At 46.2% G+C, this 15,009-nt stretch overlaps 1 protein-coding gene and 1 long non-coding RNA gene across 2 annotated transcripts in view; both read left to right on the top strand.

The window, feature by feature from the left end:
- Positions 1–1,371: 1,371 nt before the first annotated feature.
- Positions 1,372–9,677, top strand: LOC144326161 (uncharacterized). The gene is made up of 3 exons (XR_013391323.1): positions 1,372–2,177; positions 5,610–5,739; positions 9,451–9,677. It is a non-coding gene; the product is annotated as an uncharacterized LOC144326161 (long non-coding RNA).
- Positions 9,678–11,564: 1,887 nt separating this feature from the next.
- The window catches only part of MPP1 (MAGUK p55 scaffold protein 1), a 32,943-nt gene continuing 29,498 nt past the window's right edge, over positions 11,565–15,009 (top strand). Inside the window, exon 1 of the mRNA XM_028714877.2 lies at positions 11,565–11,931. Within this exon, the coding sequence (XP_028570710.2) occupies positions 11,830–11,931 (102 nt within the window). The 5' untranslated portion in view covers positions 11,565–11,829. The remainder of the gene's footprint in view (positions 11,932–15,009) is intronic.

Raw genomic sequence — 15,009 nt, 5'->3', positions numbered from 1 at the left:
CTGATGTAATGGGAACAGGCCCTAGAGATGGAGGTTAATTGGGAGAGGGGAGGGCAGAGCCACCCCAGTATCTGTGCTAGAATTTGTAGCTGGTTCCTGCAGAGTTGAAGCTTACTGCATGCACAGCCTTCTTAATAAATTTTATTTTATTTTATTAAAGGCACTCTCACCCACCTGGAGATTCAGGCCTGCCACTTGCCACTTGGAGGGGGCCAGGCAAGCCTGGAGATTCCAGGTCAGACCTTGGAGGTAGGCAATCCTAGTCATGGCCCGTTGCCATGCGGTCAGTGGACCAGGGGGACTAGGCAGAGGGCCTTCTCGGTAGTGGCACCCACCATGTGGAATGCCTTTACATCAGATGTCAAGGAGATGAGTAATTATCATCATCATTTTTATTATTTATTATTTATTATTTATTTTATTATTTATTTATTTTTATTATTTATTTTTATTATTTATTTATTTTTTTATTTATTTATTTATTTATTTATTTATTATTTTATTATTTTATTAATTATTATTTATTATTTGTATGCTGCCTTTCCATAGTTGAAACTATGCTCAAGGCGGCTTGAGCCTTGACACGATTGACATAATTACAAACAACAGAAGTCATAAACAATAAATAAAACACATCAAAAAGTACACAACCAAGTGGAAACAATTTCCACGTAAATCATAAGATATAAAACTAAAGATACAACAATAATATCAATAACAGCAACGGCTCTCTCAACCCCCCATAAATAATACGCCAGCCCAAGAATCTGTTCAACAGCCTCAGCTTTTGTAGCTGGAGTCAGTCAGCACTCCACTCTCCCAGGCCAGATGGGAAAAGGCCAGCAAGGCAGGGTGCAGGTCTTCCAGGGCTCACAGCCAAGATGGTCTCATTTAAAACAACACAGATAAAAATAAAAACGATTTAAAAGAGGAGCCCTCCTTGCTAAGCAGCAGCCGCAGTCCTTGTGAGGCCTGTCAAGCCCTACCCCAAGCCAGGTGGAAAGAGGCAAGGGGCAGGGCCCTTCAGGCCTTCGGCAAGCAGGCCTTTAGGAGACATCTGAAAGCAGCTCTATACAGTGGTGCCTCGCAAGACGAAAAGAATCCGTTCCGCGATTCTTTTCTTCTAGCGGTTTTTTCGTCTTGCGAAGCAACCCCATTGCCGGCTAAGCGGATTAGCGCTATTAGCGATTTAGCGCTATTAGCGGGCTTAGCGGCTAAGCTGTTAAATGGCTATTAACAGCTTAGCCGCTTTGAAAAGGGGGGGGGGAGTGGGGGGGGGAAATGGCGAGACTCGCAAGACGTTTTCGTCTTGCGAAGCAAGCCCATAGGGAACTTCGTCTTGCGAAGCGCCTCCGCGACAGAAAACCCTTTTGTCTAGCGGGTTTTCCATCTTGTGAGGCATTCGTCTTGCGGGGCACCACTGTATAGGGAAGCTTTTTAAGGTTTGATGTTTTACTATGTTTTTATATGTGCTAGAAGCTGCCCATTTTTTTTAAAAAAAAACTTCCCTATACAGGATTGCCTTCAGACAGCTCGGGAGTCGAATAAATCCATACCCTCCAAAATTTCTACAATGAAAATAGGGACATCCTAAGGAAAAGCAGGATTTTCCAGGATCCAGTCAGAAACCGGGACTGCTTCTCTAAATCAGGGACACTTGTCTTCCTAATGTTTGGTAGGAGCCTCCTTTCTTGTAACTTGAATCTATTGATTGGAGTCCTACCCTCTGGAAGAGCAGAAGAGAATCTGGCTGTGTCTACCATGTGGCAGTTGCTGCATCTTATCATTTGTCCTTTCCCTCATCTCCTCCTACCCCCCATTCACTTGTGTTTTTTAGATTCTTCTGGCCTCAAAGACGGGGGTTTGCTCAGCCAAGACGGCTGTATGTGTGTTTATGTTTTGTGTGGACAGTCCAGAGAAATCACTAGGCTTGACAGAATCCCTGCCGCCTGCGAAAGCCATGGATTTGACACGGCACAAAATAGTGCATGCCCACATGCTGTGCCTGGCAGTTTGTACCTCCTGCATCCAGGGCATCTCCTCCCCTGCAAGGATTTCCCGTGCATTTGTCACTCTCAATGGGTTTAGAAGGCGCACCGTTTCAAGACAAATCAGGAGGCCTCCTCTGTCTCTGCAGGTGAACACAAAGAAAATGGATCCGGGCCTTGAAATCCACCGTAAGTTTTTAAAATTTATTTGAAGAACAGCTACATAATAATTAGTGAGGAAATTGCATAGTTGTCTTATTATTTTTTCATTGTTTATTAATTTAGATGCTGCTTTCATGCCCAAATGACTTCCAAGTGGTTTACAGGTATAAAACCACAGGACCGTAGGCTTTATACTGATGGGATGTGGTAGTCTAAACAGTAGTCTAAACCACTGAGCCTCTTGGGCTTGCCAGTCAGAAGGTTGGCAGTTCAAATCCCCAGGGTGAGCTCCCGTTGCTCTGTCCTTGCTCCTGCCAATCTAGCAGTTTGAAAGCATGCCAGTGCAAGTAGATAAATAGGTACCTCTGTGGTGGGAAGGTAGATGGTGTTTCCATGCGCTCTGGCTTCCGTCACGGTGTTCCAATGCACCAGAAGTGGTTTAGTCATGCTGGCCACGTGACCCAGAAAGCTGTCTGCGGACAATTGCCAGCTCCCTTGGCCTGAAAGCGAGATGAGCACCGCAACCTCATAGTCGCCTTTGACTGGACCGTACAGGGGTCCTTTACCTTTACCTTTTATACTGAGTCAGACCCATTGGCCCATCTAGCTTAGTATTTTCTATAGAAGCAGCCTAAAGTTTACTCGCACCCGATATGTGAATGATCACATGCATCACGCTGAACCCAGAAGTGACCCAGAGACATCATAAAGATGTCATGGAAACATCACCGAAAGGGTGGAACGGGGGCAGACTGGGGTGCTTGCAGGCTTTTTCAATGTGTTTCAATTATCTTCAATTTCACTGACTGTAGCAGTGTTCTTCAACCTCGTGTGCAACTCCCACCTTCCCTGACCACTGGCTAAGACCACTGGATGTTGTAATGCAATAATATATGGGCACCTAAGTTTGAAGAACACTGGTCTATACTGACTGGTAGTTGTTCTCCAGGGTTTTAGGCAAGGAACATTCACAGCTCTACCTGGCGGTGCGGGGATCAAACCTTCTTCATGCCAACTTGAAACCTCCGTGCAAAGCTAATACTTTGCCACTAAGCTATGATCCTTCTCCAGTTTTATAAATCAGTTGAAAAGGCAACACATCATTAAAATACAAAATAAAGCACTGAAAACAAAATGTGCCTCAAAGCAAGCCAATTAAAAAGCATAACTATTAAGAGAGGAGGTAAAACAATTAAACCAGGAACCAGGGGAACCTTTGACTCTCCAGATGCTGCTGGACTCCACAGCTTGGATCAGCCCCAGCCAGAGTGTGCAATAGTCCAGGGTGATGGACAGTGTAGTCCAGCAACATCTGGAAGGCTGCAGGTTCCCCACCCCCATAACGAAATCTGGCTCCAGTGTGCTATCATTAGGCACACAGCCAGCCCAGGGCATTTTGCTGCCCTAAGCAAAACTGAAAATGCCTCTGCCCATCCACTCACCTGCTGCTACACACCCACACAGAGCTGCTCACTTGCACGCCACCTGAGGCAGCTCAAGGAGGCAGGTGGTGGTGGTGGCAAACAGGCAGAGGGTAGGTCCACCACTGGCAGGTGGGATCTACTGCCTGAGGCTGGTCAGCTCTGCCTTAGGGTTCCATATTGGTCAAGAACGTGCAAAGAATATGAGCTCAGCATTAAAGCCTACACTTTATATAAATACATCTGAAGGCTCAACAAAGGAGATCAAGGATCTCAGGCAGCAGTTCTGGGGAAAAACCTTTGCCTCCTTGAGATGCTGACACTAATAAGGGGTCAAAGGTCTTCCAGACTTTGACTTTCATACTGAAAAAACACAAACCATGAAATTTCTTTTTAGTTTGTCAATTGGAACCACTCAGTGAGTTTTTTGCCCCTGGCTGTTCCAAGCTTAGGTTGGCCAAAATTCTTCCTGAGTGTAATTGATTTACACTATCTTTCGTGATTTTACCTTTGTTTTCTTGTGTTTATTTATTTTTTCTTTCTTTCTCTCTCCCCCCCCCCTTGTGTTTATTTATTTTTTCTGTCCACTACCACAATATATTTTATGGTGGGCAGTTTATACCATACTTTTTTTAAAAAAATACAAGAACTAATAAATAAAAGCCCCAGGAACAAGAGGATGTCCAGGATTCTGCAATCACAAGAGATGTACGGTATTTGTGTTATTCCCTAGTCAGCAGCTATCTTCAGCCAATAACACAAGGGCAGCCAACATGGTGCATTCCAAATGCTGTCGGACTACAACTCCCCAAACCCCCATCAATTGGCCTCACTGACTAGGACTGATGGGAACTGGGGTCCCAACAAAGATGCGAAGGGCACCACGGCTACCTCTGAATTAATACATCTCTCTGGGGAAAATGTATAATTAGGAGCATACACAACCCATCCCCTGGTGCTGCAATGATACTTCTGCTACTATGCGCCTTTTGCCTGTTCTAGAGAAAAAAACCACAACAACAATGGTTTTAATCCAGAGAAGAGCTAGTGGAACTCTGCTTGTGCAATATGCACTTAATTTGCTTTGCGCCAGGCCAAAAGCCACTCTTATGGGTTGAGAAACGTCTGGAAAAGAATGGAATGGGGCATGGAGAGTGGAGCAGGGCAAGGAAATCTGAAGAATTTGGATTAAAAATTTGTTAAAAATCAAACAAACAAACATCTATTGTTTTCAGTAAACAGTATGCCATAACCAAAAAGTAACAAACAGACCACCAAGAAGAAGAACAGAACAGAACAAAACAAAACAATAACACCATGTTAGATCACTCATAGAGCTTTTGTATCAGAATTCACGAAATATTTTTTTAAAAACCCGAATTTGATAGAATCACCTACAAATTTTTATTTTTATTTTTGTATACTTTTCAGATATATACATTTTACTGATTTTACAATCATTTCGACATTTTAAAACTTGACTTCCTTCCCCCTCTTTCTGCGGTTCCTTAAATTTATTTTTAATATCTTCTGCATATCCAAATTAACTTAACTTACTCATTTACTTATCTTCTTTATATATATACTCTTATGTAGCTGCAGGTTGTTACAATAATCCTGCCAGTGTTTTTATCTGTTTACAATTTATGCAAATATTCGATAAACCATTTCCATTCTTTTATTAAAAAATTGTTACCTTGATATCTTATTCTTCCGGTAAGTTTCACCATTTCTCCATATTCCATAAGTTTTTGTATCCATATTCTTTGCTGGGACGACTTCTTTCCATTTTTGGGCAAGTAACATTCTTGCTGCTGCTGTATACATGAATAAATTTCTATAAAATTTAGGTAGAAGGGCTCTAGAATCACCTAGAGATGCAAACAGAATCAAATTTCCTTCCCAACTAGCTCTGGAGGGTGAGTTCTTCAGGTGAGTTCTTCCAGCCACCAGAAGTGGTCACATAGGGAGCCAATGAGACCTGTGTCTGTTCACATTGTCAGTTTTATTTTTTGTGCCTTCACTGTCTCCCCTGCAGGTGTTCGCCGGTCCTGGCTGTCAGATTACCTGGATGATGTCTGGACTCATGTCTTCCACTCTTTCCCAAGATCGGCTCTGTACGCCTTCCCGGCTGCTTTGGGGATCCTGTTCCTTCTCTGCTGTGCCACGTAAGTGTCATGGAAAGGGATTTATTCCACCTCCCAATGTCTGAACTAAGGTAGGGATGAGGGTCTTGTAGACCCTCCAGCCATCGCTGGATTACTACTCTCTGATCAGATGGGGCTGGTGGGAATTGGGAGTCCAGTCCAGTTCCCTGATCAGTTTAGCAGCCAATCCCTCTTCCCAGGAAATTCTGTGAATTGTAGCTCTGTGAAAGGAATAGAGACCAATTCACAGCATCCTTAATAAATAAACTACAGCTCCCAGAATTCATTCCCCCCCCGGGGGGGGGGGTGGAAGGAAACCATGATTGTATAAAGTGGTATATTTATTTAAATGTAAGTGCAGATGGGCCTGAGATATGAAACTTGTTTTCCTCTGAATGACCTGCAGTAACTTTGTCCAAAGGTTGCCCTGGCTTGAACTTCCTCAATTAGACTGTCTTCTTGCGCAATTCTGTCAGATGTCTGTAGTCAGAGGCAAGCAGTCAATGCTGCCTTTCTGGTGACCAGCTTTAAATAGCACTCACCTTCAGAGAGAGGGAGGCTCACAGAGGCAGATGGTGGTGGGGAATATTGAAATATAAGTGAAAAAGACCCTAAGGTAGTAGTGAGGCAAAAATACAGGAGACCCACTGCCAGTCAGTACTCAGTATATGGTCTGGCTCAGTATAAGGAAGCTCCCTGTGTTCTTAGGAAATATTTTCTCGGCTTTTATGTACTCTACCTATCATTGCACTTATGCTCAGAGGGTCTCCTGCAGATATCATCACATCAAATGATCTGCCCATGCAATGTAGAAATTAGGCTTTTACTGTAATGTGGTGTTCCCTACCCTTTAGAACTTTTCCCCAGTCCATTGCAGTTGGGCCCCATTTCTATTATATTTTTGGTACCTTGTGAAGACTTTACTTTTTCAATGAGCCCTCTAAGTGGAGATTGTCGTTCCTGTTGTCAATATCCTTACGTTTATTACCCTGCCTTCACCAGCAGGTCCCAAGGCGGGTTACAACAATTTAATATTCAGAAATGAAAATCAGTTTCAACAAATTAGTTTCAGGAATAGGCAGTGCTTTTCTCTCCCTCAGGGGGTACTCAGGGGTATGTAGTACCGGCACCTTTTCATTGTTGGTGAAAAGTGTGGCATGTACTGTAACAACTTCACAGTGAGTACCGGCACCTCTTTTTCTAGAGAAAAAGCACTGGGAATAGGGTTGTAATTGTATTGGATTTGAAACTTGAACACACACACAATTTTTTTAAAAAAAAAATATTTATTTTTGCTGTTAACCACTTCAGGGTATTAAATTGGATACATAGAGTAAATGAAACATTAAAAAAAAGGAATTATCTCAAGACAGCAAAAGGCTTTCGTTCTCTCAGAGTACAAGGGAGGGGGTCTTATTTTGCTCTTGTTAAGTTGTGAGTGAACATATCAGACGACACAGCGTTTCTTCAAACAGCTCTTCTTTATTCAGAGGCCACAACAGAACTGAACTAAAGGGCTCAGTCAGCCTACTTATATAGAGCTCCAGTACAACGTTACTGTAGCAACTTTCTAAAGGTAAAGGTAAAGGTACCCCTGCCCGTACGGGCCAGTCTTGACAGATTCTAGGGTTGTGCGCCCATCTCACTCTAGAGGCCGGGGGCCAGCGCTGTCCGGAGACACTTCCGGGTCACGTGGCCAGCGTGACAAGCTGCATCTGGCGAGCCAGCGCAGCACACGGAACGCCGTTTACCTTCCCGCTGGTAAGTGGTCCCTATTTATCTACTTGCACCCAGGGGTGCTTTCGAACTGCTAGGTTGGCAGGCGCTGGGACCGAGCAACGGGAGCGCACCCCGCCGCGGGGATTCGAACCGCCGACCTTTCGATCGGCAAGCCCTAGGCGCTGAGGCTTTTACCCACAGCGCCACCCGCGTCCCCCGTAGCAACTTTCTAAAACTGTCCAATTACTGAACGTCACTTTCGATCCTTCATTTGCATAACTATCTACAGTATCCATCCAATCACTGAACGTCACTTTCGATCCTTCATTTGCATAACTATCTACAGTATCCCCCTGCTGGCCCAGGGTGAAAACTTCAGTACATAACAGCTCTCAACTGAATAATACTGGGGAATGCTGTGAAAACAGTGAATTTTGATTTCAGTAAGGCTTCTGACAAAGTCCCTCATGATATTGTATTCTTGCGAAGAAGCTGGTAAAATGTGGGTTGAACGAGGTAACTGTAAGGTGGATTTGTACCTGGTTGACTGACAGAGCCCAAAGAGTGCTTGCTAAAGTGACAAGTGGGTGCCATAGGGTTCTGTCCTAGTCTCATAGTTGTTCAACGCCTTTATAAATGGCTTAGGTGAAGGAATTGAGGGGGTACTGCTTATTCAATTTGCAGATGACACAAAACCGGGAGGGGTAGGTAATACTGCAGAAGAAAGAATTAGGGTTCAAGATGACCTTGACAGATTGAAGAACCAGGCCCCAACTAACAAAAGAATTTCAGTATGGAGAAATGCAAGGTTCTGCACTTAAGCAGGAAAAAATGAGCAGCAGCAGTATAAAATGGGGGACACCTGGATTCTAAGCTCTGCCAGTTTTCAGTACTGTGTGCAGGGCCAAATTTAGGTTTCATGAGGCCCTAAGCTACTGAAGATAATGGGGCCCTTTATATGTCCAGCTGTCCTCTGTCAACAAATTGTCACTGTTTTTTGTGTTGAATACAGTGGTACCTTGGGTTACAGATGCTTCAGGTTACAGACGCTTCAGGTTAAAGACTCCGCTAACCCAGAAGTAGTACCTCGGGTTAAGAACTTTGCTCCAAAGTATTGGAGCACGGGGGGACGCGGGTGGCGCTGTGGGTAAAAGCCTCAGCGCCTAGGGCTTGCCGATCGCATGGTCGGCGGTTCGAATCCCTGCGGCGGGGTGCGCTCCCGTTGCTCGGTCCCAGCGCCTGCCAACCTAGCAGTTCGAAAGCACGTCAAAGTGCAAGTAGATAAATAGGGATCGCTTACTGGCGGGAAGGTAAACGGCGTTTCCGTGTGCAGCTCTGGCTCGCCAGAGCAGCGATGTCACGCTGGCCACATGACCCGGAAGTGTCTCCGGACAGCGCTAGCCCCCGGCCTCTTGAGTGAGATGGGCGCACAACCCTAGAGTCTGTCAAGACTGGCCCGTATGGGCAGGGGTACCTTTACCTTTACCTTTTATTGGAGCACGGTGACGGGGTGGCGGCAGCGGGAGGCCCCATTAGCTAAAGTGGTACCTCAGGTTAAGAACAGTTTCAGGTTAATAACGGAGATCTGGAATGAATTAAGTTCTTAACCCAAGGTACCACTGTATATGCTATATGGTAATTTATGGACCTAATAGGTATCTATAGCCACTTGTACATAACAAAATATGTATTTTATCAAAGTAATTGTTGAACTTCTCTTTTATTTTGGAAATGTACATCCAGGTTTTTTTTCCTTTACTTTTTTTGGGGAGCCCCAAGAGAGTGGGGCCCTAAGCTATAGCTTGTTTAACTTATACATAAATCCGGCACTGACTGTGTGGTTTGGAAGGAGTTGGTAAAATAAAGAACACTGCCTTCACTCTTCTGTGTATTTCCACAATTCTGGGGGTTCCTGCTTTTTCTTGGGCAATCAGTTTCTATACTTTTTATAGTCCATTTACGCACATGCAAATGCATTTTTCCTCAGTGTGGCCTTTTGTGTGTGTTTTCCAGAGTCCTTATGGATTAAGGAGGTGCTACCGGAGGTGATCAGCATATTTCAGCCATCCGTTTGAAGATCTTTGTGATCCTTCACCGGGTTTGAAAACTCAGCCCCATCACTAATCTCAGCAAAATCCTGAATGGTCACATTACCTGATCTGATTCTTCAGAGGGGGGTGGGGGTGGGAAACCAAACAAACTACTGTTGTTACTCCTTTTGAATAAATGTTGTCATTTCACATGCAGCAATGCTTGCATAAACTGTGGTTGTTAGGCTAATCACAAAGGATAAGAAATAAGGAAATCAGGTCATCAATCTACGGTATACGTTTTGTATGCATATTTTGAAAAGGACTGGGACTTTAAAATGCTGTTGTGACTGTTCCCGTTAATCTCCTCATACATATGGGATTGCTGCATATTCCCACATTGCAAGGGGTTGGACTTGATGATCCTCAGGGTCCCTTCCAACTCTACAATTCTGTGATTCATACTAATTATGGCAATTGTCGCATGGTTATCAGGAGAGGCCTTTGGGGCAGAAACCAAGCCCCTGCTTAGGGGGATGAGGAGGATCTGAAATGGCTGTCTACTGCATTTTGAAGTAAGGGAAGTAATGCACATTGCCATCTAAAAATACATTCCCATAAGAACAATAAGCCTAGTAATTAATATTACCTAACTGCACCACCACTGGGCATTTGAGGCCCAGCCAAAACCCGAAGAGTATCTGGCAAACAGGAAGCTGCGTGGCTCTCCCGTTACCTGTATCACAACTGTTGCAGTTGCAACATCTCCCAGGTGTGGAGAAGTGGTTTCACAGGCTTGCAGTTCCTTGCTGGGGGCTGTTGTACTCTGTGCAAAATATACCAGCTGTACACCAATTTGGGCTTGTTATGCATGCTTATGACACTGCTTTTGGGGTGGAGGCAGATTAATACATGGAAATGGTGAATGAAAAAGGATCAAGCTTTCCATTTCAGGATTATGAAAGCATGCATACTTTTCAATAGCTTAAAAAGATGCAAGTTTCCCCATGGATCGAAAACTAAATTTTTCTGCAGCGCAGCTTTTACAAATGAACTACGGAACGATGGGAAATGAACTACAAAATGAACAACAACAACAACAAAAAGAGAGCCTTGGGGGTCCCTCAAGACTAAACTAATTTATTATGGCATAAGTTTTGGGGGACTAGAGCCCTCTTCATCAGATGCAGGAAGGGTAATCCATGCAGGGCGCTGGTGAGCCAATTTACACATGTAAACTGATAAAGATCCATTGTCCCTATTTAATCCACAAGTGATAGTATTACATCTCTTGGAAAATTGAGTGCTGATGCACTCAGTTTCTCCCTGCAGCCCCACTGAATTGAATGGGACTTACTCCCAGTAAGTTCAGTACAGTACATGGCTCATTGGTAGTGCACATCCTTTGCATGCAAAAGGCTCCAGGTTCAATTTCTGACAACTCTAGGTAAGGCGGGGAAGGACCCTGGTTTGAAATAATGGGAGTGCCGCTGCCAGTTTGTGTAGACAACATTGAGCTAGAATGACCAAGGGTCTGGTTCTGTACAAGTCAGCTTCCTAGATCGCCGATCACCAGTTGAATTGCCGATTGCCATGCAACCACAAAAAGCACCATAATTTATGCATGAATTAATGGGAGAGCGCCTGTTCTGCAGACCAAGTCCAGTCCCGGACACTGTCCACAGAAGGCCGAGGAAGACCCCTCCCTGAGAACCAGGAGAGCCGCTGCTGCCAGTGAGTGTTACTCGGCGGAAGGCAGCCCCCTCTGTTCTTGAGGTGACGTCGCTTATCGGCCCCCAAAACAATCGCTGCTGCTTGCACGGCCCAGCTCGTTCAACATTGCAGACAGAGCCTCGTGCTTTGCGTAAGCGAAGCGGTGGCTCTGGCAGGCAGCAGGAAGACACTCGGCTCTGGCAGGAGGGGGCGCAGGAGGGCGCGCGCGCGGCTTGGAGAGGTTGGATAGGGCTTGCACCGCTGTCCCCAGCGCACGGCGCTCGGCGGCGCTAAGTGGCTAGGGGAACGTAGGGCTGCTGCTTTGGCAGCCGCTGTGGGCCGGGTGGAGAGATCCCTCCCTATTTAGCCACTCCCAGCGGGCGGGCCTGGTCCTCCCCTCTGCTGCCTTCTACGGCGCACGGTGACTCTGCAACCCTTTCGGTTTAGGACGCTCCGGCCGGCTGTAGTGCGCGCGCGGGGTCTACTCGGCTCCAAAAGCAGCAGCAGCAGCAGCGGCTTGACAGCGATTGCGCCTTGCGGGTGGAAGCAGAGCCCCTCGGGCCGCTGACGAGACGCCGTTCGACTCCGAGTCTCATAGCATCACACTACCCCGGGGTGCTTAGCTACTCGCGCCTGGCGCCCACCAACCATGACGCTCAAATCCAGCCGGAGTGACAGCGTGAGCAGCATGAGGACCGCGCTGTCCGACCTGTACCTGGAGCACCTTCTGCAGAACAGGCCTAAGGCCGAGGTGAGAGGCGCTTCTGGAGATCGGGGCATGCGGGGGTGGCCGGTGGGAAGACGTGGCAACGGCCGCTGAACGCGCCGTAGCGCTGGAGGTGGGCAAGCCCCTCCCTCCCGCTCATGTTTAAAGCAAGGAGCGGGTTGTTACCTTTCCGATGCAGGGCGGGAGGCCCCCACCCACCCACGTTGTCCACTTACTCTATATGCTGATCAATGCAAATGCATCGCTTGCCTGTTACTTAACACATATCCCTTTGGGGTGGATAAATTTGGGCATGGACTAGGGTGGCCCCAACCGGTCTTGAGTTTTATGTGACTTCGCAAGTGAGACTTCGGGCTGCAATTCTGAAACCCATTGACTGGAGACTGTAAACGCTGTTGCACGCAGTGGGGTATACGTCCCGTTAAGCATGCGAAGGTCTGCCTATGCCATTTGCGTTACCTGGGTACCAGCAATGCTATCTAGGAAGCAGAATGGACCAGCTTAGTCCAGCTGATGCACGCGGGAGATGTACTTTTGTATCCACCTTTTTTAAAAAAAAAGGAACGTGGGGAACTTCTGCCTGATGCGTTGACAGACCACTGACCCCATGCAGTTTGGTATCACCTAAGCAGAGTGGCAGGCATGGGTCCTTCTTCCAGCCTTGCTAGAGATGTGGTGGGATTGAATTTGGGACCTTCTGTATGCAAAACAGGGAAGAGCTGCAACTTAGTGGCAGAACAACTGCTTGCATGGAGAAGGCACCAGGCTGAATGTCTAGCACTGACTGGGAGAGACCCCTCTCTGAAATCCTGGAGAGCTGCTACCAGTCAGTGTAGGCAATACTGAGCTAGATGTACCAGTGGTCTGACTCTGTAGACAGCAGCTTCCTATGTTCCTGTCCTCTGTTACTAGGCTAGTTCCCTTCCCTTTGGAAATGGGAGAGTCTGGTGGGACACGATTGTGTGTGGGATCTGGGTAATGATAGATTTCCCTCTTCCACTTTCATTTCGAATAACTCCAGTGATTTTTACTCTTGCGGTGGCCAGACACCATCACACTCCTTGCAAGTGGCGGAGGACAGTTGTTTTAAGTGGGTTACAGTACATGGTCTATTGGGTGCTTCTCAGTTTCATGCTTTTTGGCTGAGATCCGAACACAGTCCCTTGTGTGGAACCAATGTTTTTTCTGCCTGTACTCTGTGGTTTCTGGATTTCTCTTCTAGCAATAACTCTGATATGTTGGATTGAAAGCTGCTGTGGAGGGTACCCCATTTTTTTCTAGAGTGGCACTTTGGAAATCAGTTGGAGAGGACGCATTGGGAAATTTGACCCCTGGACATTTTCGACTAGAGCAGTGTTTCCCAAACTTTTCCATGTGTTTCAGACTACAATTCCTATCATCCCTAGCTAGCAGGAACAGTGGTCAGGGATAATAGGAACTGTAGTCAAAAAACAACTGGAGACCCAACTTTGGGAAACCCTGGACTAGAGCTATTCCTTGAAGCAAAGGTGCTGAGATCTGCAGAACACGTTCATGAATGGCTATTCAGAACAGAATAGCCAGCTGTGGAGCCATCCAGGTAAACAAGAATCCCAGGACAGATTGGGGTAGATATGCTACGCAGCTCATGCATCCTGCTGCAAACAAGGGCCTCTTGCAAGTTGGATCTCTTTGACTGGCCCTTTTGTGGCTTTCCCTATGCAAAGTGGGGGACAGAAGTGTGAGGACAGACCTCCATCAAAGAGGCTCATGTGCAGGTGTGCAAGGTGTTCCATACATTGGAAAAACATGATGTGCTGGGTTACTGTTGCCAAGTCCATAGATCATTCAGACAATTTGAATGTAGTTGGTGGAAAAAGTGTGGAAATCCACACTTTTTCTTTTCTTTCCGGAACTGTTACAGCAAGTACATTTTAAGGGAGACCATGGAGACTGACCCTTTTAAGGGAGGGGGCTTGTTTTTTGCTTGCCTTTCTCTTGTTGCCTGCATGCCCTCCTCCCTTGTTGCCTATTGGCAAACTTTAAGTATTAAGAGTTTGGGGGCACAGCTGCATCTTGCAGCTGGTCATCTTGTCCCTTTGCTTCTGAGTAGAGCCTGTGCGTGTATTGTGTATGTGAGAAGGATTCAGTGCTTTACTTCAGAGGAAGTTGGCGCTCTCTCTCTCTCTCTCTCTCTCTCTCTCTCTCTCTCTCTGCTGCAAAGTTGCATCTGGTCAGAACTGGAAGTGGCAATTGCCTTGTGCCGATTTAGCTGCAGAGCTATCCAGTTTGGGGGAAGTGATGATAGGAACATAAGAAGCTGTCATATACTAGGTCAATTTTCTTTGCACATCTCTCCCAGCACTGCCTATTCTTGCTAGAATGGCTAGAGATGTGAAGGCCAATAAAGAAAATGAGGGAAAACTTCTTCGGGATTTTCCCCCCTTTCTGTTTTTCCATGCCTTCACAATCTCTAACATTGGCTCTTCAGAATCTCATGCAGGGCTCTTCCCCACCATTGATAAGACTATCAGTGTCTGCTAGACATAATGGCTAGCTTCTGCCTCTACTGTTGGGGGATTCACAGGTCCGGAGAATGCTGTTGTACTCAGGTCCAGCATTTGTGCTTTCGAGCAAGTCCAAAACAAGCCAGGACTCTAGGAATGGGGAGCCTGTGGCCTTTCAGTTGCTGTGGAACAACTTCCATCATTCCTGGCCATACATGCTGGGCCTGATGGGAGTTGAAGTCCAGTGACATCTGACAGGCCACAGGTTCTCCCACCAATGCACTACTGTTTCGGCTTTTTCTCTCCTTGCCTCCACACTCCAATCTGTGCTATTTAATATGATTGGTCTGCCTTATGGGGCTGTTGTGTGAATGAGTTCACACTTCTGAAGTGCTTTGGATACTTGAACTTGTTGGCATCTGTCTTCCTTGGGAGACAGTGGAGGAGTGCGCCTTTGGGGGAGTCAAGTCAAACTGTTGGAAGGTTACAGCACCTGCTGTGGCTGTGGAGACCGATATGGGAGAGACATGTTTTGTTGCAGCTGGGCCAGATGAAAGCGTCTGGTTTTGCTGCTACAAGTGCACCATGGTGTTTCTTCCTTCTGCGCTCCTCCCAG

Source organism: Podarcis muralis, chromosome Z, assembly GCF_964188315.1.
Source record: "Podarcis muralis chromosome Z, rPodMur119.hap1.1, whole genome shotgun sequence".
NCBI lineage: Eukaryota > Metazoa > Chordata > Lepidosauria > Squamata > Lacertidae > Podarcis > Podarcis muralis.
This window is presented reverse-complemented; position numbering and strand designations above follow the sequence as displayed.